A 23392-nucleotide genomic window follows, 5' to 3' on the forward strand; every position below is an offset into this window, starting at 1 on the left:
CAAAGGAGATGGTAAGAGAAAAAAGCCATTTAGAATATTTCTGACCACCATTCCCTGAACGTGGACAAATTGCTATTTCCACCTCTTTACCTATTTATAGACCAACAAAGTAAAGCTGCCGTTATCAAAACATCCTCAGAGAATTAATGCTACCGTGATATTTTTTGAGAAATCCCTTCACCAGGATTTTTTCTCCTGGGAAGGTGAGAAGCCTCAGCTTCTCCGAGTTTTACTCCTCTGGAATAAAGCCTAGAAATTGTTTGTGCAAACATGTGAATTGTTCTTAATTAATAACCAGTCACCTTCAGCTGTGTCAGACTCTGAGTCTGTCACAAGTTTTCATTATCATTCTTGTCTAACCTTCTGTGTCCTTTCTCTTTCTTTAGTATAGTTTTAATATAACATCATAATATAATAAATCAACCTTCTAAAAAACTTAACATCAAATTCTCATCTCTCACCTCGCCCTAAAAACTTCACACCACCACAAATAAATATTATATAAATTACATTAAAACAACAAAACATTCTCATGCACAGTGAAACAATTTGTTTTTATAATTATTTCATTATTTTCCAGTGCAATAACAAAGGCAACAAGAATCTGGAGAGAGCTGAGGCTGCCCTGCACGTCCCAGAAAAAAAGGTATGGGAAGGGTTCATGTTCTGTTATTAAAATACAGTGAAATCACCAATCATTATGCAGTAAAAACTTTATAACTATTTTATACAAGAAACACAGATCAGCATAAAATAAATACTTGAACCTCTATATATTTATAGACACACAGAAATAAATACTTGAATCTGTATTTAATATATATTGTATAAAACACAATATACCTGATATATTTTCATATATTATTAATATATTTGTATCATTATTTATATCTATATTTAGCTTCAAGTATTTATTTTCTATGTAACACATGGGAATACAATTTTTATATTACTATATATCTGTTATATATATCTGTTATACATATATATCTATACATTTGTAATATATGGGAAATGAATTTGTAGTGAATATGTATATAATATAAAATATATCTATTATAGATATCAATACATATATATAGATATGGAAAAATATATATATGAAGTGATGCTAAAAGCAGTATAACAGTCTAGAGGCACAAGTACTGAATTAATTTCAGAGTGCCCTAATTAGTCAGCAGCTCTAACGATGCCCCAGCACATGGGACCCAGAGAGGCCCAGCTCAGCATTCCATGGAGAGGGGGCTATGGAATGACATCACCACTCACAATTCTGGCATCACTTGACAGCAGAGAGTGAGTTAATGAGTAATTAATTAGTGCCTGAGCTGATGGGGCTGTTCCCAGCAGAGGGCACTCGGGTCCCATATCCCAAAAACTGTGTGGGCACTGGAAAAGGGGAGGTGGAGATGGGAAAGGGGAGGTGGAGATGGGAAAGGGGAGCTGGAGATGGAAAAGGGGAGGTGGAGATGGGAAAGGGGAACTGGAGATGGAAAAGGGGAGGTGGAGATGGGAAAGGGGAGCTGGAGATGGGAAAGGGGAGGTGGAGATGGAAAAGGGGAGGTGGAGATGGGAAAGGGGAGCTGGAGGTGGGAAGGGGGAGCTGGAGGTGGGATTTGGGAAAGGGGAGCTGGCACCTGCTGCATTCAGTCTTTGCCCTGAATCACCATTTTAGTTCATTTTTAAGCTGTTAACTGCTGCTGGTGCAAAAGCTGATAAATACTGAACAGTTCTGTTCCAAAGGTTTCCTTCACTGCCAGGGGATTTGGGAGCTGCACAATGGGGTCATTTTTACCCTGTGCAGGTAAATGCTGCTCTCTGTAGTTCTCTCCCCTCCCTTAGGTGTGCCCCAGTGTGAGACATTTTTGCCCCTCACTGGCAGCCAAATCCCCCACCAAAGGCTCCTGTGTCTCCAGCCAATCCTTCCCCATGGAGAGGAAACATTTTGCTGCCTTCTCAGAGATTTAATCAGTTTTAGTCTCCTGGGCAGAGCCTGGGCTCCAGTCCTGCCCAGTCAGGTGTCCCAGGTTGGATTCTGCACCATGGTTAACCCTGAGCTCACACCCAAAACCACACAGTGCCATTCAAATCTGATTTCAGCTTTAAACAAATTCAAATTGAAGTGATTATTTCAGAAAGCCCTTCCAAATGGGAATCAGAACAGAAATTATAGAAGGGAATCAGCAATTATTACTCTCTGGAAAGTGATTTATCCTGTGTGGCAGTGATGAGTTAAAGGCAAATAACAGTTTACTCCTAATGGTTCTGTCAGGGGAACAGAAAACTGCTCTGAAGTCTGTTCTGTGTCACAAAAATGCCACAAGGATGACAAAGAGCACTGAGATGGCCTCTCCTAAATAAACCTCTGATGGGCCAGAGGCACTGGGGTCACTGCTGGAGGCTGCTGTTAGAACAGCACAAAGGTTATGGAGATACTGAAACTTCCACCTCCATCTCCCACTGCATTAGTTGAGATGTGAGTATGGCTGGGTGGGGGACAGCAGTGACCAAAGGATGTGACTCCTGAGGCTGGCAGAGCTCTGGCAGCCCCAGGGCCCTGGTGCCCACCTGTGATTTTGCCGTTGGCCTCGGAGGGCGGCTGCCAGTTGACGATGATGGTGCGGGGCTTGCCCTCCTTGCTCACCACAGTCACGTCCTTCGGGGGTGAGGTTGGCACTGCAACAGATCCACAGTGTCAGCAAGGGCTGCCCTGTCACACCAGGGCAACGTCCAGCTCAGGGCCTGCATCTCCCTCTGATGTGGAGTGCAATTGTATCTGGGTTCTTCTCTTCACTGTTATAAATCCCCCCTCACTGGCCAGTGCCAGCCAGTGGCAGTGCCTCCCTCCCATATGGAGTTCTCCCTTTGCAGAGCACTTCTGGCACCAGATGTGACCCATGACTGAGCATCCTCAAACATCTGCACAACTGACTTCTCACCTGAACTTCTTCAGTCATCACAAAAATGCCCCAAACTTGTGAAAGACACATTCTATAGAGGCAGGCATCTGAAACACCTCCCTGTTTCCAGGTTTGGGCTGGACTCAGACCCAGAAGTGCCCATTTCTCACTTAAATCCTAATCAGCAAAGTAAATCCAGCAGCAACTCAGAATTACACCAGCCTGGAATGGTTTAAGAATGGATCCTAAAGCCCATTCAGTGCCACCCCTGCCATGGCAGGGAAACCTTCCACTGTCCCAGGGCTCTCCAACCTGCCCAGCCTGGCCTGGGGCACTGCCAGGGATGCAGGGGCAGCCCCAGCTGCTCTGGGAACAACATCTGGGCAGGTTGAGCTCCTGAGGAGTGATTTGTCATTTGGAAGGCATCTGCACCTCAGAGAGCTTCAAATGCAGAAGGATTTGCTGAACACCACTGACCAATTGTTCTCCTTTTCCCTTGGGCTGCCAGCGAGCAGCACTGAGGGAAAGAAAGGAGGGGAGAGTTTTCCTTCTCCCATCAGCCTCTCCTGCCAAAAATTCAGAGAACAGCACAAATGGCTCCAGCAGAAAGCTGAAATCCTTGCTGTGAGCTCCAGAGGGCACTGACCATCCCTGCAGTGCCACATCCTGAAATCCAGGAGGCTCCTGAGAGGGCAACCCAGAGTAAATCCACCTTGGGTGTTTAATACAGCCACAGCACCACTGAACTTTCTGCATTTCCAGAGGTTTATGTGGGTGACCTATTAGAAATCCACCCATAAATCCTCTGGGATGGCCACCAATTATCCCTGTGATGAAGAGCTGGAAAGCAGGGACAGCCAAAGCCCAGGAGTTATTGTAACTATTGCCCCAAATATGTAAAAAAAGGATTCAGAGGAAACAAAAAAAGAAAATCAGGAGTAGCCCACAGGAGATCAGGAATACAGAGACAACACAGAGCCCAGAATTCCCTGTTCTCCTTTTAGGAGCAAGTCCTTCATAACTTCTCAGGAGTACCCCAAACTAATGAGCCACTCACTCAGGAATTTGGCCAGTATTATAAATCACAAGATCTGTTCTGAGAAAATATATTTAGCCTTTTTTTTAATAAATTTTCTCCTTAGTTCTCCAGCTTTTGGGTCATATTTGCAAATATTCCTTACAAGCACTTCAACCTGAGCCTCCCTCTCGAAATGCACTGAGCCCTCCTGCATTGTGCCCTTGCTCAGGGGCTTTGTGTCAAATTCTCATTTAAAAACCTTGATTTGTGCAGCTTTTACAGTCCCTGCACTCAGAGCAGAGTTATGGCTGAGGATTAAATGTGTGTCAGCAGAAACACCAAATGGAGGGTTTCATGTGGGATGGGAAAGGAGCCCCATCCCAGAGCTGGCCCCACACCATGGAATGCCCCCCCAGAACCATGGCAATGTTTTCAAAAGCTCACTGGGCCTTCAGAGAGTTCAGATTTTATCCTGGGTTTGCTTTTTCTTAAGCAGAAATGAAAGAATTTCTATTATAGACTATCTGGAAAATCTCACTAATCCTTTGCATGATTGATTTTTTTGGCTGTCTTTTAATTTAGAAGGAGAACTCTGGGCTCATTTGGACTCTGGGCTTCTTGTCCTCCACAGTCCATCTGAAGAGAGCCCTACCCATAATAAGCAGTAAATTTAATTGCCCAAAGTTCATTTAACACTGCAGGGTAAGAAGAGCTAATGAGGGGCAGGTCAGGGAGAGGGCCTGGCCCTCCCAGTCCCTCCCTGGGCCTGAGCTGTTCCTGGCAGCCTCAGACCCTCCTCTGTTCTACACTGAACAGGGATTTAGAGCTCATCTGGATCCCTTAATGCCCACTGTGATTTTTTTTGTCTTCATTTGCCTCATGCACCTTCTCACTCTGTAACAGTTATCATCACATTTACAGCAAATTTTAATTATGATTTGCTGAAGTGTTTTCTTTGTATTTGCTGTTAAGGTGCTTTTTGTGAGACTTTCTTCTCTCCTGCCCATGAAGTGTGGTACATTATTCATGACTCCTCTGTAATTTGATGTAAATTCTCCTGCAATCATCCCTTGCAATTTTCAAGTATGTTGTTTTTTTAATCAGAATTTCTGACTGAACTATTCAGACCCCCCCAGCAAGTGTTAATCAGCAGAACCATTTCAGGTGGAGGTTTCTTTGGGAATATCCCAGGAGTACCTAGTTCAAAGGTTGTCCCATGTGCTGTCATGCTCCAGGTGCTGGATCTCCTGCCCTTGGTCACCATCACCGAGAACTCGTAGAGGGTGTTTGGCTTCAGTCCTGTCACCAGGTAGCTCAGGGTGGTGGCATTTGCAGTCTACAAGGGAAAGCAGGGTCAGCACTTCCCAAAGCCCAGCCCACTGCTCCCAGCATTTCCATAACCACAGACATTCACTAGGGCTGCTTCTTCTCTGGCGTGCAAATTCATTAACCAAATATCAACGTTTATCCTCCACTAGAAATGCTGCAATCAGCAGGAGCACTTAGCAGCAGTCAATTAGAAATGAAAAAAGACAATTCAAGGGCCAGGGCCCACTTGTTCTGCAGTGGTTCAAGCCCTGTTTACCTGGGGCTTCGTTTACAGCATTTCATTAACTCTTCTGGCTGGGGCAAACAAAAAGCACAGCAAGGAACAGTCCTGGCTTGGAACCTGGAGCTGCCTCCCAGATCCCTGCTGGAACTTCCAGAACAATCTTAAATGTAATAAACAACCAACTAAAGACACACTTGTCAGACTGGAAGAGAATCTTTACTAAGATGTAGGTTCTTTTCAGAAAAAATGGTGATTTAGGATCACACAAGGAAACTACACGTGGGTCACAGTGGAATTTGTAATCAGCATTTCTGAAGATCTGGTATTTGTTATCAATGGCTTCAGCACCAACAGAAGGTGCAGGAGGCCCATGGAAAAGAGGGAAAGCTGTATTTACAGATAAGTATATTCCCCACCTTGACCTGTGGGGTAAACACAGAATTGAGGAGTTGTTGCAGGATCTGACAGGGCCATACAACACCTGCAACAGCCACTGCCTCCAGAAACCTCTGAGAGCAGCTGATTTATTGCCCAGGCTAAGGCTCCTTTCCTGAAGGCTCCAGCAGTGACAAAGAAAGTCTGAGACCTCCAATCTCTTAATTTCTTTTTGCTTCCAAGGGATGGAAGTTTTGGAAATGCTGATCCAAGGGATGGCAGGGATTTGTGCCCAGGGCTTTGCTGTCTGTGGCCAGACAACAAAGACTCATAAAATGCATTAAAATTAAACCCTCCATTGGCTTGAAGGCTCTCCTTGGTGAGGCTCAGTGCAGTTTGGATTGGGTGGGACTGGGGCACAGCTGGAAGGGGCACAGCTGGAAGGGGCACAGCTCCCTGGGGAACGCAGACCTCACTGGGAGGGATGGAGTGACAAGTCCAAGGCAGGAATCTTTCCCTCCCATCTGCCATTCACAGCTGCCTTACCCCAAGCTCTTCCTCTCCAGGATGCTGCAATTCCCAGCAGTATTTAAGCACTCCAATATTTGTATTATTTGATGTGGCAGCTGGGCTCCTTTTACATCTGAAAGTTCTGGTTTCCATCTCTGGCTTTGAATCTTGGGATCTTTTAGTTTCCCTGTGCATTCCACTGAGTGTAAATGTCACACCTGAGCCCCCCTGGAGTGTCAGACCCCACAATTTCCCAGCACTTCATTATTTAAAGATCCCAGCCTATCCCACACTAACCAAACCCTGCTCACCTGCTAGAAATAAACTCCAGAAATATTACCCTGAACAATTTGTTTCTTTTTTATGCAGTCCTGAAAGATCCAATGTTTAATATTGTCATTGATTCCTGATGGATCCCAGGCAGCTGCAGGACAACCCCACATACCAGCAAAGGGGCGCTGGAGAACTGCTCCATTGTTACAGTTTTGTGAGTTGTGAGTTTTACAGTGCTTCACTAATAAAGTAAAAAAAAGAAGCTTTATTTTTCTCTTTATAAGGTCTTTTAAGGATAAACTGTCTAATTAAGAAATGATACTTAAATTATTTTTACTTTTAACTTAATAACTAACTACTTGTGTCAGGTAATGTGGACTTTTTTATCTAATGACACCATACTGCTCAAATTCATGAAGAAGAAGGTAAAGAAGTAGGATTAGCTTCTCAAATTTTCATCTTGCTTTATATCTATGACTATATTCTAAAACTTTCAACAGTTTTCTGCTGTGTGACTACACTTCTATTTAAACCATTCACTCATCATTCTAGCTCTGTTATTCAATTTTGGAAGGTTTTTTATGGCTGCAGGTTAAATGTAGTGTTCTTTGGGGGGTCAGTGTCTGGCAGCATAGGAAGTCTAAAATTCTCAGCAACCAGGGTTGAGACAGCTCAAGCACAGGGGCTGCTCCCATCTCTTCTGGGTTTCCAGGCTCAGACTGGCACCATGCTGCCCTGAGGACTGCAATCCCTGTTCTCCTCAGTTTCCTGCACAAACAAAGCTCCTCAGGGTGGAAGCACAGGTGTAGGGAGCACACAGCTCCTCCCTCAGCAGTCTGGGACACAGCAGGAACAGAACAGCTCAGTGAACAGTCCCAACACCCAGTTTAGGGGTGAGGGAGAATGAAACCCCACTGGGCTGAGCAGGTGCAGCTCTGGAGTTCTGTCCCCAAGAATGGGGACACCAAAGGCTCTGGAGGAGCTGCAGAGGGGCCAGGACCAGCACTGCCCTCACTGCAGTGAGGTTCTCAGCCTGACTGAGACCCAGCACTCCCTGCAGGGGCTCTGACCTCCCAAAAACCATCCAGCAGGGCAGGAGAGCATTTCCAACAGAAACAAGGGGAGGAAAGCAGGATGTGGGTTCTCCAGACACCACAGGTTACACGTGACTGGAGAAAATTCCTCAAACTTCTCTCCTTCAGGCAAATCCTTTCTACCTCTCTGAGTAATTTTAAATTATAACCCATCATTCTGTGTGGGTTTGGTCACAGTAAAACGTGTTGCCCACTGACCACCAGCACCGGAACAGCAGGAATAGTAAATTTACTGTTTTATTCCATCTTCTATTTTATTTCATTCTTTTAAGTAATTGTCTAATGAAACTGCAGCTTTCTTTAAACCACTCCTGAGACATCCTCTGCACATGACTCAGGAATGTGGCTCAGAAGTAGCTTGCCTTTAGAGGAGGAATACACACATATTTACATCTTTTCATTTCAATACAGAAAAGATCTGGATTATTACAAGCTGGCTCTGCAGGAGCATAAAGGGAGCAGGGTATTTTAACAACCAGTTCCTCTGAGTCTCGTTACAAATGTGAAATTTGCAGTCAGCAGCTCTGAGCCCTCCAGGTAACTCTGAAAATTAATAAAAAAACCCAACCAACCACCAAAACAAAGCTCAAATCCAGTCTCCAAATCAAAACACATGAAAATGGAGGAAGGCAAGGATATAATAAAGTTTTTGCTGTGTATTTTGAAGCCAGTCAGCTCCCAAAGGAGAAGTTCCCCATTAGCTTTGTAGGAACTGCAAAGGCTCTAAAAGGGAACTCCAAACCATGGGGGTCAATTTGTTTTCCCTGAATGGCTCAGTGAGGGGCCCCAGTCACACAGCCCTTGCAACTTCAGTCACTCTCCAGAGGGGAGCCCACACCTGCCCCTCCCAGGGATCAGGGGGAAAGCTTCAGACTGTCACTGTCCACAGAGCAGAAAAACTCTGGAACTTCCTGTTGCCTCCCTGGAGCAGCTCTGCCACAACACCCCAGAGCTCCAGCTCCTTCCCACAGGAGACACCAAGGAACTGCTCCCACCAGACCCAGAGCAATCCTGGCCCTCTCCAAGGCCCCTGGGCTCATCCCAGCAGCATTCCCAGAGCTGGGCCTTCAGCTGGGAGCGGAGCTGGAGGAATCTGCCCCCTCCAAGGAACCCAGCAGAGTTCCCAGAGCTGTGCCTTGCTCTGGCAGTGGGGCTGGGGGAGCCCAGCAGTGCTCCCAGAGCTGTGCCTTGCCCTGGCAGTGGGGCTGGGGGAGCCCAGCAGTGCTCCCAGAGCTGTGCCCTGGCCTGGCAGTGGGGCTGGGGGAGCCCAGCAGTGCTCCCAGAGCTGTGCCTTGCCCTGGCAGTGGGGCTGGGGGAGCCCAGCAGTGCTCCCAGAGCTGTGCCTTGCCCTGGCAGTGGGGCTGGGGGAGCCCAGCAGTGCTCCCAGAGCTGTGCCCTGGCCTGGCAGTGGGGCTGGAGGAGCCCAGCAGTGCTCCCAGAGCTGTGCCCTGGCCTGGCAGTGGGGCTGGAGGAGCCCAGCAGTGCTCCCAGAGCTGTGCCCTGGCCTGGCAGTGGGGCTGGAGGAGCCCAGCAGTGCTCCCAGAGCTGTGCCCTGGCCTGGCAGTGGGGCTGGAGGAGCCCAGCAGTGCTCCCAGAGCTGTGCCCTGGCCTGGCAGTGGGGCTGGGGGAGCCCAGCAGTGCTCCCAGAGCTGTGCCCTGGCCTGGCAGTGGGGCTGGAGGAGCCCAGCAGTGCTCCCAGAGCTGTGCCTTGCCCTGGCAGTGGGGCTGGGGGAGCCCAGCAGTGCTCCCAGAGCTGTGCCTTGCCCTGGCAGTGGGGGTGGGGGAGCCCAGCAGTGCTCCCAGAGCTGTGCCTTGCCCTGGCAGTGGGGCTGGGGGAGCCCAGCAGTGCTCCCAGAGCTGTGCCTTGCCCTGGCAGTGGGGCTGGAGGAGCCCAGCAGTGCTCCCAGAGCTGTGCCCTGGCAGTGGGGCTGGGGGAGCCCAGCAGTGCTCCCAGAGCTGTGCCCTGGCCTGGCAGTGGGGCTGGGGGAGCCCAGCAGTGCTCCCAGAGCTGTGCCCTGGCCTGGGCAGCTCCCCAGGGTCAGTACCTTGTACTTGGTGTTGGCAGGGATGTTGGTTTTCCAGCGGACGGTGTAGAAGCGCGCGTCCGTGATCTTCTGGTTCTTGGGCAGGGAGTTGTCTGCCCAAGTGATCCTGATGGTGTCATGGCTCAGGATGGAAGCCTGAACTCCCACCGGGGGCATCATGGGAGACGGATCTGGCACTGGAGTGTATGGAGCATTAATAACAAACAAATCAACCTCGGAAGTGTCTGCGCAATCCGTGGGGGAAAGGCCGTGGTTTAGAATTAAACAAGGGAGGAGGTGGCATTTTAATGTCAACCAAAACAAAAAAGAAGGGATGCAGGGAAGTGCAATGAGATGGAAGGTGAGGAATGGAGAGAAAGAGAGAAAAGCCAGAGTTAATAGGTGACATTAGACTGGGCAATAACAACACTCTTGCATTGTCCTCCCTCCTCCAGACAGTAAGACAATAAATCCCTGCTGGCATAGCCCTAATTAGTGCCCAGGGCACTCAGCCATGGCCTGGGAACCCAAACACTCAGTCACTGTCACTTCATTTGCATGGAGTGTCCACTGAGTCCTCTCCCAGAAAACAAAGAGGAGGACACAGAGCTGGAAAGGCACAGACAGAACTGGAGCTTGGGATGGGCAGATGCCACTTCCCAAACATACAGGGACCCCCCAAAAGGCACATTCAAAGGAAGGTTCCAGTGAGAAACCAACTTGCAGTAACTGTGAAACTGCAATTCCAGCATCCTCTGGAGAATCCCCAAGCATTCCAGCTCATCAGGACTAACCCCAAGTGTTGCACCTTCACCAAATTCCTGGGTGAAGCCAGCAGGCTGAGAGAGCCATGGCATGGCAACAGCTCACCTGCACACTTCTCTGCTTTTAAACCCTTTATGGATTGCAAGGCCAAAATAAAAACTGCCCAGATTTTGTTCAGTGTGAGTGACAACAGAGGGACACAAAGCAAACACAGGCATCATGTTCAAAAATCTCAGTGCAAAAGACCATAAACTCCCAGCCCAGGGCCTGTAGTACTGCACCCACATGGGCTGGGCTCAGTGAGGGGAACACCTGGAGTAAGAACATCCATTAGTAGTTGTCAGCTGAGTTTGGAACTTACAAATGAGCCCAATTTAGGTGGTTTATCAGAACGTGCAAGGCCAAGCAGGGACTGGGACAGAGAGCAGGGGATGAACTGGCAGCAGGACCCTGCCATCAGATCAGCCCCAGCCCGTCCCAGCTGGGGGCAGCACTCACCCGAGTGGGGCCGGGTCACAGCGCTCTCGTACAGGGGGATCCCCTCCCCCACGTTGTTGAAGGCTTTCAGGGTTATCACGTAGTGGGAGCTGGGATCTGAAGGAGAAAGAAATCAGCACAGCCAATGAATCCTGCTCTCTGCTTCTCCATACCTTCTTTGTTTCAATTTTAATTTTGAACTGGAATATGTGATTTGAGCTGAGGAAGTCGCCACACAGACCTTCTGCTCATGGCCACAGAATCCCAGACTGGTTTGGGTTGGAAGGGACCTTAAAGTCCATCTCATTCCACCCTCTGCCTGGGCAGGGACAGCACAGCTCAAGTCTATAGTTACAGCACAGCCTTTACCACCTTTAAGCACAGCCAAATCAGGGGCGAGAAAAACAATTTAGAAGAACAAAACCAAAATGACTCAAACTCTGATTTGATGGAATTCCCAATATTGCTGTTTCTCTCACTCTCAGCCTGTTTTACCTCCCACAGAGAGCTCTGTGGAGGGGTGAATCTTTATTTTCCTTTTAAAGGAGCCACCAGTGAATGCTGGTGACATTTCAGTGCCTTTTTCTCCCGCAGCTCCGCACGGAGCACGGCGAGCTCAGGCTGCTGCTCCCGTGGGGGCTGTTTCAGGAGCGCTGAGCTCCGGAGGCTGGGCTGGGGCACAGGTGCACTCACTCACCCAGGTTCTCAATGGTGTAGTATCTCTGTTTGTAGTCCACCTTGATGGTCTGGGCGTGGGGGCTGCCGATGCCGTAGCCGATGGCATAGCCCCTGACCACCACGTCCTGGTTCTCGGGCGGGGTCCAGCTCACCACGATGCTGGTGACCAGCGGGCGCACGTGCAGCGAGCTGGGCACCTCGGGCACGCGGCTCTCTGCAGGGACAGGGAGGTGGCACAGTTCAGGACATCCCTCTGGCTCTCCTGGATTGCCAGAACTCCTGCCAGGGGGCTCAGAGACCCTGGCACAGAGCCCAGACACCTGTGATTTTGATTATGACCCATGGAAAAAACTACCAACCCTATATGAGGATCTGCAAGCCATGAAAGTTAAGTAGAATAATAGTTAGTTTGTCACAAGGTGAAAAATAGATTTTTGGGGTTTTAGAGTGGGGGTTCAGTGGGCAAGATGGAGGAATCTGGGCCTGTCCAGCCTTTCTGCTTCTTCTTCTTGGCCTCCATCTTCTGCTGTGATGCTGGCACTTTTGAATTGGTTTAGAGTAGAAGTTCACTATCTAACATAGGTGAGGGGTATTGGGAAGTTATGGTAAATATTGCACACATAGTTTTTAGTATAAAAAGATAACACAGCCTATGAGGTGGGCAGTGTGCCTCTGTCTGACCTGCTGAACAGACCTCGGCAGGCCAGAGAAAGAATTTTATAGATAAGAGACAAAAAACAACCTTGAGAACGAGAACTGAAGAGTTCTACCTCCTTATTCAACCACCAGGCTGGGAAAAAGAGATTTTCTAACACATCTCAGGGTCACTCTGACCAGCAGAAGCCCTGAGATGGAGGCAGTGCAAGGCCTTCCCTCAAAGAAAGGCACTGACACGGAGAGCAGGAGGCAGGAAGGGCCAACAAAGCACTTGTGTGTGTTGGAATGAGCACAATGAAACTTTGGGGTGCAGCAGCCAGCAAAGAGCTCCAAGAGCAGAATGTTAACACTACATTCCAAGAGATTCACCCTTTAGAAGGCAGCACAGCTGTGCTGAAGCTTAGGGGGTTGGGATGGTTTTCGTATCAGATCTGTTTGGGCAGATCCATGTTGCCCATGTCATCACCCAGTTTTATCCCATCCTTCCCCTCCACAAATTCATCTCCTTTCAATTCCATCATATTCCTTACTTGGGGGTATTACAGTAATTACATGGAAAAGAATTTTTTGCCATTTTTCTGGTGATGAACGAAAAGTTCCTGAGCTGATTGTGGCATTAAATAGGATATTCCACAGCTGTAAGAGCTGCACTGCAAAGGGTTCTCCTCCCTTGTCCTACAGTTGTCCCTGCCTAGATCCTTGGATTCCCATAATTCATACAACACAAGCAGGAGCTGCACAGAAAATACAGAGTCCACATCAAATGTTCAGACTCTTCCCCCAAAAGCAACACAAGTCTCACCCCATCCCACAGAGACACAGAACGTGGATCCCTCACTCCAGAACACTGCCACTGTAAGCCCCTAGTATTTCTCCTAAGAGGTTTTTCCCCAGTGTTGAGTGGAACCTAAAAGCAATCTCCACCCATCCCTGGAGTGTCCCTAACTTTGGGTTCACTCTCAGAAATTAAATCAATCCTTTGGTCGGGGGCCAGTGGATTAGGGATAATTCCCTGCACCAGCAAACGGAGCTCCCCACTCCAAAGGGAATCAAGGACTTGTGCTTCCTGCAGGGATTTCCTTTTAATGAAACACGCTGCATTTCTCTACAAACACTGAATAAAGCACCACAACAGGATTAGCTGGATCACAGCACAGGCCTGGCCCCCAGCCCGGGGAGCTCTGGGGCTGCTGCTGACACAGCCCAGCAGCTCCAGCTCCCAACCATCAAACACAGCAAAGCTCAAATGCAGCACCAGAGGTGACATTGCCACTGCACTGGGGACAAACTCTGTGCTACTGCTCAACACCTCCTGCTCTGCACTCAGGGGGAACCTGCTCCGACTCCAGACTGGAGTTGTAACACTCCTGCTCCCCTTTACATCCATGGGACTCTCCTGGGAATTCTTTTCTATTTAAACTCAAAAAGCAGCTGTGGAATAAAAAGAAATGATGCCTCATGTGTCTGTTGAACCTAAGAAATGCAAGATGAGCTGTAAATGCATTTGCATGGTGTTAAAATTATTCACATGAGCTTTCTAAAGAAAGAAACACAGTGTGCACACACAGATCTCACAGGTGTATGCAGAGTTATATGAATATCATGTTATGTTGTCTTAAATGTCAATTTTTATTACTTTATTCAATGGAAAGAATGTGAAGAAAGTCAGATTTCCTGCAACATTCAGAGGTGAAAAAAATTAAATGACAAAGCCAACAGAGAAGGAAAAGGTTATTTTTCTTCTTCCTCCTTCTGCCCTGATGAAATATAAATTTAATCCTGGTGCTGTCCTCTGGCAAAGTGCTGTTAACTCCAGTTCAGGGACACTTCCATTGCCCTGTGAGGTGCTCATGTACAGAGCTCTGCCCCACTGTGGGGACCTGGCAGCTCCAAGGGTGTGTCACATCCACTGAGGGCCAACAGACACTTGGATCAAGGAATTCCCAGTCCCCACATCCCTGAACTGCTCTGCTCACAGCAGAGAAGGAGCAGCAGGAGGACCAGGACTAAGCTGAGCATCAGCTCTGCACAGACAGAGATGGGAGAAGGGTTTTCCAGGCCTCCCAAGCTGGCTGCTGAAGGATCCTCCAGCAGCAGAGAGCAAGTCTGGGCCCATTTCCATTAGTGCACCTCCCAGCTGCCAGGATGGCTGAGCCTGCTCTGACATAGCACACAAATCCATGGGCTTGGTGGAGCAGACCCTCAGCTGAGGAGAACCCTTTAGAGCACATGCAAAGAGCTTTGGAATATCCCATTTAATGCTCCAACAAGCTCAGGAATCCTGCCATCATCAGAATTTTCAATGTAATTATGCTAATATCCACAATCCTAATATAATTTGTATTTAATACCTACAACAGAATTTCTGATGGGAGATGTGGTACAGAAAATATAGACAATATAATTAATCTCCCTTTTCAGCGCAAAAAAAAGTTACTGTGGGTCAAAGAAAGCACAGCACCAACATGGGGGTAAGACTGCAAAGGGCTGAGAATGTTTTCAATTATTTCTTTCCTACTGTTACATCTCACTGTCACTATAAATGAATATTCCTTAGCAGAAAGCACTTGGTGCCAACATACAGCACTAGGAAGTGTAGAAGCAGCTCCATTTCAAGCCACCTTATTGACCTGGCAAGAATTTTCTGTTAAAACAGAAATTGATGTCAACCCTAAATAAACCCCACTGTACACCTAGAACAGAAGGGAAAACTCAGAGGTTTGCTGTTCAAAGAGGCAGCCAGATGTCAGAGAAATGAAGGGAATGGGTTCCCCCATTTCTCAGTGAATGAAGGGAATGGGTTCCCCCATTTCTCAGTGAAATGAAGGGAATGGGTTCCCCATTTCTCAGTGAATGAAGGGAATGGGTTCCCCCATTTCTCAGTGAACGAAATGAATGGGTTCCCCATTTTTCAGTGAACGAAATGAATGGGTTCCCCATTTCTCAGTGAAATGAAGGGAATGGGTTCCCCATTTTTCAGTGAACGAAATGAATGGGTTCCCCATTTCTCAGTGAAATGAAGGGAATGGGTTCCCCATTTTTCAGTGAACGAAATGAATGGGTTCCCCATTTCTCAGTGAAATGAAGGGAATGGGTTCCCCCATTTCTCAGTGAACGAAATGAATGGGTTCCCCATTTTTCAGTGAAATGAAGGCAATGGGTTCCCCATTTCTCAGTGAAATGAAGGCAATGGGTTCCCCATGTTGCTCTCTCTCACCATCCAGGTCGCTCTCGAAGGTCTCTGCTGACACCCAGTCGGTGGCGGGGCCGGTGCCGTTGATGGTCATGGCGGCCACGCGGAAGCTGTACTCAGTGCCTCGCTCCAAACCTGCAGGATGGGCAATTCCCACAGCTCCATCAGGAGAGCAACTCCCACAGATCCCACAGCTCCATCAGGACAGCAACTCCCACAGATCCCACAGCTCCATCAGGACAGCAATTCCCACAGCTCCATCAGGAGAGCAACTCCCACAGATCCCACAGCTCCACCAGGACAGGGATTCCCACAGCTCCATCAGGAGAGCAACTCCCACAGATCCCACAGCTCCATCAGGAGAGCAACTCCCACAGATCCTACAGCTCCATCAGGAGATAAACTCCCACAGATCCTACAGCTCCATCAGGACAGCAACTCCCACAGATCCCACAGCTCCATCAGGAGAGCAACTCCCACAGATCCCACAGCTCCATCAGGAGAGCAACTCCCACAGATCCCACAGATCCACCAGGAGAGGAACTCCCACAGATCCCACAGCTCCATCAGGACAGGGATTCCCACAGCTCCACCAGGAGAGGAACTCCCACAGATCCCACAGCTCCATCAGGACAGGGATTCCCACAGCTCCTTCAGCCTGGCAATTCCCACAGCTCCACGAGGACAGGAATTCCCACAGAGCTCCATCAGCCCAGCAATTCCCACAGATCCCAGAGATCCCAGAGCCCAGCAATTCCCAGAGCTCCACCACCTTGGCAATTCCCAGAGATCCCAATTAAATCCCAGGAGCCCTGGATAACCCAGCCTTCCACTCCCACTGTCCCCACAGCATCTGCACTGGAAGGGACTGGGAGGGCCTGTTGGCAGCCTGGCTTTAGCTTAGGGCTGGTAATTAGTTTAATTAAGAACAGGAACATTGCCACCATCACCAAACCTGGGAGTGGCACAGAGGCAGCAGATGAGCAAACTCACGCATCTGATTAATGCATGTAAGAGTTTGTACTAAAAAATCAGAGCACACAAAATTTGATATACTGAACTTCTCCAGCAGGTTTGGCTGCTAGCAGAAATACACTGCAATTACAGGAATATATCAATTCTCAGAAAACTGAGACTTGCTAAGTCACAGCTGGAGTTGCTGAGAAAAAATCAGAGTATCTTGGTAGAAACTCTTCCAGAATCTCCCAGCTTCTTCTCTTCTGACCAAGTGTCCATTTTCAGAGATTTTAAAGAGGAACACAATGTGGTGTTGCTCCTGCTCTCATGCACTGCTTGTTCTGCTGAACACAGCTGTGGCTCTGGAAGCAACAGCTGACTGACACTAAGTGATGGACTAGGCTGGATTTGGAAGTGTACAAAAGGATGAAAGGCATTCCCTCTAGAACATTCCATGGATTCCCAAGGTCAGCCATTCCCAGGGCTCAGAGCTGGGCCCAGGTGCCTGTGCCAACCCTGCCCAGCCCCTGCTCCTCTTTCCTCCTTCTCCTCACCATCTCCAGCATCTGGGCACACAGTCACCTTCTCCAGGCCTTTTAGAAACATTTTATAAGGAATCATCCAGTCCACTTAGCAAATCCATGGCCAAATCAGGGCTAGCAATCAGGTCACCAGGCCCCAGGCACCACCTGCAGCCCACAGGACCCCAAAGCTCCTTTGGGAGCTGCTTCTGTTCGTCTTCCAAGGCAGGAACCCCATGGAATGCTGTCCCTGAGTCCCCTAAGCACAGCCAGGGACCCCAGGGAGCACAGGACCCCACAGGAACCCAACAGGATCCTGACCCTGAGCCCACTAAGCAGAGCCAGGGACCCCAGGGAGGGGAGGCTCCTGTAGGAATCCAATGGAACCCTGTCCCTGAGCCCCATAAACACAACCAGGGAGGACAGGACCTTGTAGGAACCCAATAGGATCCTGTCCCTGAGCTCCTTAAACACAGCCAGGGAGGACAGGGGCCCACAGAAACCCCATAGAATCCTGTCCCTGAGCCCCAAACACAGACAGGCACCCCTGGAAAGCACAGAACCACACAGGAACCCAAGGGGATCCTGTCCCTGAGCCCCCTAAGCACAGCCAGGGACCCCAGGGATGACAGGATCCCCACAGGAACCCAACAGGATCCTGACCCTGAGCCCCTAAACACAGCCAGGGAGGACAGGGGCCCACAGGCACCCAAGGGGATCCTGTCTGTGAGCCCCTAAACACTACCAGGGAGGAAAGGGCACTGTAGGAACCCAATGGGATCCTGTCCCTGAGCCCCCACACACAACCAGGGAGGACAGGACCCCTCTGAAACCCAATGGGATCCTGTCCCTGAGCCCCCAAACACAACCAGGGAGGACAGGACCCCTCTGAAACCCAATGGGATCCTGTCCCCGAGCCCCCAAACACAGCCAGGGAGGACAGGACCCCTCTGAAACCCAATGGGATCCTGTCCCTGAGCCCCAAACACAACCAGGGAGGACAGGACCCCTCTGAAACCCAATGGGATCCTGTCCCTGAGCCCCAAACACAGCCAGAGAGGACAGGACCCCTCTGAAACCCAATGGGATCCTGTCCCTGAGCCCCAAACACAACCTGGGAGGACAGGGAGGACAGGACCCCTCTGAAACCCAATGGGATCCTGTCCCCGAGCCCCCAAACACAGCCAGGGAGGACAGGACCCCTCTGAAACCCAATGGGATCCTGTCCCTGAGCCCCAAACACAGCCAGGGAGGACAGGACCCCTCTGAAACCCCCTGGAATCCTGTCCCTGAGCCCCCAAACACAGCCAGGGAGGACAGGACCCCTCTGAAACCCAATGGGATCCTGTCCCTGAGCCCCCAAACACAACCAGGGAGGACAGGACCCCTCTGAAACCCAATGGGATCCTGTCCCTGAGCCCCCAAACACAGCCAGGGAGGACAGGACCCCTCTGAAACCCCCTGGAATCCTGTCCCCGAGCCCCCAGGCACAGCCAGGGAGGACAGGACCCCTCTGAAACCCAATGGGATCCTGTCCCTGAGCCCCCAGGCACAGCCAGGGAGGACAGGACCCCTCTGAAACCCAATGGGATCCTGTCCCCGAGCCCCCAAACACAACCAGGGAGGACAGGACCCCTCTGAAACCCCCTGGAATCCTGTCCCTGAGCCCCCACACACAACCAGGGAGGACAGGACCCCTCTGAAACCCCCTGGAATCCTGTCCCCGAGCCCCCAGGCCCAGGCAGGCAGCCCAGGGGGCGGGTGCTGCTCACCTTCGATGAGCTGGGAGAGCTGGGTGCCCGCCAGGCTCTCGCTGACGTCGCTCTTGCGGGCCACCCTGCGGTAGCGGATTTTGTAGCCAGTGATTTGTCCGCTCTGGGTGCCGGCAGGAGGGGGCTGCCACTGCAGCAGGATGCTCTGGGAAAGGCAGCACAGGAAGGTGGTGGGAGAAAAGTCTTTAGGAAGGCTTCAAACAATAATCTCCACGTGCAAGTCCAAAGGTACAATGGCCAAATATTTAATTTTCTCAAGGGCTCAAGGCACTCCAGAAGGGCTTTTGTGTGTGCCCACACTGCAAACAGTGAGCAGGGATTCCAGCTCTGATCCTTCCAGCCTCATCAAATCCTTCCCATCATTAGCACTGGCACTGCATCCCACCACAGCCAGCCCACAGCTGGACTGCAGTTTCTCCAGGCCCCACATTCAGATATTCTCCATAAAGATATTCAAAAATATATTCTCCATTCAGATATTCTCCATAAAGATATTCAAAAATATATTCTCCATTCAGATATTCTCCATAAAGATATTCAAAAATATATTCTCCATTCAGATATTCTCCATAAAGATATTCAGAAATATCAGAACATTCTTCATAAAGAGCTCAAAAGCTGCATGGGAGGAAAAAAGACCCAAAGCAGCTCCAAAATGTGGCCAATCTAAGACAACCCCCACCCCCAGCCTTTTATTTCCCCATAGCCAGCAGGAAAAGCTCCAAGCTTACCTTGGAATTCCGGACCTCCAGCGTTAGATTCTGGGGTGGAGCACTGGGGACTGGAAACATTAAAGGAATTACAACCCCAAAACTTTCAAATATTGCATTTCCACACCCAACTACTCTTTGCTCTGATTTGCTATAGCAGTACAAAGCATTCTGGTTTAAGCAGCAGAAAAAGGAACTACCAATCCTCCTGACACAGTGAATGGCTAAGGAGGGTTCTGTATTTTCATCCTGAAGAAAAAACTCTTTATTCACGTCTTTATTTTCACACCTATCTAAATAAAATGTGGTTTATATTTAAAAGCACTTCTCAAACTCTCAGAGGAAGTATCCCATCCAGCTCTTTTCCAAGGTAAATCTTTCCTGAACACACTGCTTGATTATGGCAACCCACATTTTAATTTCTGGCCTGGATTTTGTTATCCTGATTTTCTGTAACAGGAAACCTCTGAGTCCCCAGGGCCCTGTGACAGTGAGGAGGTGAGGGGCATCTCAGACACTGGGGCTGCCTTTGAACTCCCACTCTTTGCTTGTTCTTTACTCACTCCCCATGGCAGTGAAATCCAGACAAAAAGGAGTGCAAGAAAATCCCAGGGAGCAGGGAATTCCTTGTGGCTCCACAGCAAGTGCTGGTTCCCTCAGCTGGCAGAGCTGAGGCTTCCCTGGCAGGAAGGGGAGGTTCCAGTGAGGCACAAGGATAAAGATGGATGAAGACTGCTCCAGCCTGCAGAATTCATTTTCCAAATAGCTCAGCCCAGGCACAGTAACATCCCAGGGAACCCCCCCCGAGGGCATGAAGTGCAAGAAGAGTTTGTAAAGGATGGGGTGAAACCTCCCTCACCCACCAGCCCGTGCAGAAATGGAGAGGAGCAGGATTTGCCTTCCCTTGCCAGCCCCGCTGAGCCTGAAACTCCACACCTGAGCATGGAGAGCTGGGGGCCTGAGAGCAGCACAGTGGAGAGCACAGGATACAAAACCAAGCCTTCCTTGCTCCTCCAGGGACACCTTCTGCTACCCCAGGCTGCTCCAAGCCCTGTCCAACGTGGCCTGGGACACTGCCAGGGGTTCAGGGGAAGCTCAGTGCTCTGCAAAGGCATCTCCTGGAGGGGGACAGCACGTGGAGAGCAGCCTGGCAGGAGCACCAGGACATGCTGATGGCTCAGGGACTGGGAGGGAAGGGCCTCAGTCAGGCTCTGAGGCTCAGAGACCACTCCCAGCTGTAATCCCTGATCAGAAATTCCAGGAGAGGAGAAGCAATCCTCAGGAGCAGCACATAAACCTGGGTTCAAATGGTAATCCCTGCAGAGTTAGCCCTGCAACAAGGCTCTGTAACAGATTAGGAGCAAAAACCTACAGAAAAATGCAGCTGCTTTGTTAAATCAGGGCTAAAGGAAGCTTAGGGAGAAATCCCTGCAGGAACATGGAGATCGCTCCTGGACACCACAACAGGAAAATATGGGAGGAAAATGTGAAGCATTTTGGAAAGATCTGCCAGGGTTATGAGACTGTAAGAAACAACATGACATCCTTCAGAGAGCTTTAGAAAGTAAAGACCTATAGGTTAAATGTGAAAACTGAAGTTGGAGAAGAAAGAACTCCAGGAAAACTTCAAAATGACATTGTAACTAATCATAAATTCGTCTTCAACCAACCAGGGAGCTGGCAGCCCTTTAGAGAAATCAGTGAGCAAATGGTCAGGTAGGGCAGAAGAAGACAAAGGTAAGGCCAGCCAAGGCTCTCTTTGCATTGGTAGTGAGGGGAAGGAGAGGTTTCCTTGAACCCTTCCAAAGGATTCCCACGGTCTCTCCAGCTGAAGTGGCAGTGGAAGGGATTATGGAAGGGTCAGAGACACAGAGAACAGCAGCCTCTTGCCAGAGCCATGGAGAATTCCATCCAGGAATTCTCAAGGAACTGGGGAATGAAACAGCTGCAAGACTTCTGCAACCTCTCCCAGTTTATCCTGATACCAGAGGTGCCAAAGTGGTGCCAGCATTAAAATGGAACCACTCAAACTCCACCTGCTGGGTCAGAAACTTCCACCAACTCAACCAAAGTAACAAAACAGCATGAAACTGAGAAAGCAGGAGCTAGAATAGGAGCAGAACAGGGATTTCTGTCTTTCAAGGGAGGAAAGCAATGAGGGGATGGGAGGGAAGTGCTCCTTGAAAGAAAGGCCAGAGCAAGAAGGGGGGAGATGAGCTGGGGAGATGCAAGGGGGTGATCCTGTGGTGAAGAACTGCACAAAGACCTCAGGGTGATTCTTCTTGGTGCTTGGAAGAGCCAAAAAAGCTCCTCAAATGCAAGAAATGCCTCACTTACACCTTTGGTACCATTGTAGTCCTCTCCACCTGAGTTTTTAAAACAAAGGAGAAAAGGAACCTGTAGAAAAGTTCAAGAAAGGGCACTAAAGGTTGAATCAGTTTCAGGAGAAATGAGCAGCAATTCCTATGTCTTTGGGATCTGGAAAATGGATGAACCAGGGAGACCATGGCAAAAGTCCACAGATTGAGGAGTGGGGCAGAGGAATAATCAGTGGACACTGAGTATTCCCTCCTTCAGGAGCACAGCCCACAAGTGACCCCAACACAGAGCAGGGGCAGAACAGACAGAAAGGGGAGATTTTTCAGAAGAAATTTATCTGTGGAACCTTTGCCCATGTGATGTCGTGGATAAAAGCTGGTGTGGGTTCAAGAAGATGCTGACAGGGTCTCATGGAAGAGGAAATGAATTAGCAAATACCCAGAAACCACTGCCAAGTCAGGAAGTGCCCCAGAAACAAACCTGGACCCAGAGAGTGTTTGGGACAATACTCCTCTCTGCTCCTGGTCACTCCTGGGGAGAGGATTCCAGGCACTGCTCCCCTTCCCTCTGAGAGCTCTTCTATATAAACTTTTCTCTAACAAATACAAGTTATCACTACCTCTGAGCACTCAGAATCATCAATCTCTGCTCACATCACCTCTTTATCTGCCTTGTAAAAAATACTGAGCTCACATCCTGCTCTCACCACTCTGTGCAGTGGATTTAACAATATCTGTGCTGCACTGCAAGGACAGGAACACAATTAAAATCAAACCACTCCAAAAACAAAAGTCTGCTCATATCTGAGAGAACCTAGAAAATAATTTGCAGTTGGTGCCTTCGGTGTATTTTTTTTTTCTGTCCACACTCAATGTAGGCCCAATAGCCCATGAACCAAATGGCTGGTGCTGGAATGAAGGACACCATTGTTCTGGAATCACAATCCCAGACCCTTCTGCAGGTGCAGCAATTTTCCTTCACCCAGTTCTGGAAGGCCTCTGGGGGGATTGTGACCATGAACAGCCACATGCAACAAGGACCAAACCCCATAGAAGTCTGGTTAAAGATTCACTTGTTGGAAATTGCCAGATAATGCAGCCACATTCCTCTTCAGAGAGAAAAGCAAAGCACAACTTGCCAAGAATATTTCTGGGATTCACATTCTCTGAACCTCAGAGAAAGAAAAAACAATTCTTATCTCATTTACTGCTCCTGTGTTGTTCACAAGTGGAATGCCCTGTGGAAGATTGTTTACCTGAAGGGAACTGATGACTGGATTCTGGTGTGAGTGTTTTGATTCACTGGCCAATTGAATGCAGGTGTGTGTGTCAGGACTGTCAGCTGACAGTCACCAGATGCTGGGCAGTTGAGTGGACTGGAGTTGAGTGCTTGGCAGATTCAGTTCAGATGTAATGTAATAAAATTGTAATATAGTATAGGGTAATACAGTATAATGTGGTATTTGCTGGGTCCCCAGGATGAAGGAGGAATTGAGAAATCTGACTCCATGTTCTCAGAGGGCTGATTCATTATTTTATGATATGATATTATATTAAAGAATGCCAAACTAAAACTATACTAAAGAATAAGAAAGGAT

General features: G+C 49.0%; 1 protein-coding gene across 4 annotated transcripts in view; it reads right to left on the reverse strand.

Annotated features, from left to right (window-relative positions):
• NEO1 (neogenin 1) overlaps positions 1-23392 on the reverse strand; it is a 175127-nt gene that overhangs the window by 15784 nt on the left and 135951 nt on the right. For 3 of the 4 annotated variants that reach the window (XM_059857980.1, XM_059857979.1, XM_059857977.1), the window contains exons 12-19: positions 19498-19547; positions 18767-18911; positions 15541-15651; positions 11686-11880; positions 11010-11105; positions 9768-9991; positions 5116-5254; positions 2569-2676 (exon numbers count right to left, since the gene is read on the reverse strand). In XM_059857980.1, the coding sequence (XP_059713963.1) occupies positions 2569-2676; positions 5116-5254; positions 9768-9991; positions 11010-11105; positions 11686-11880; positions 15541-15651; positions 18767-18911; positions 19498-19547 (1068 nt within the window). The remainder of the gene's footprint in view (positions 1-2568; positions 2677-5115; positions 5255-9767; positions 9992-11009; positions 11106-11685; positions 11881-15540; positions 15652-18766; positions 18912-19497; positions 19548-23392) is intronic. The other variant, XM_059857978.1, reaches the window with a different exon arrangement.

The sequence above is a fragment of the Haemorhous mexicanus genome, chromosome 13, assembly GCF_027477595.1.
Source record: "Haemorhous mexicanus isolate bHaeMex1 chromosome 13, bHaeMex1.pri, whole genome shotgun sequence".
NCBI classification, from domain to species: domain Eukaryota; kingdom Metazoa; phylum Chordata; class Aves; order Passeriformes; family Fringillidae; genus Haemorhous; species Haemorhous mexicanus.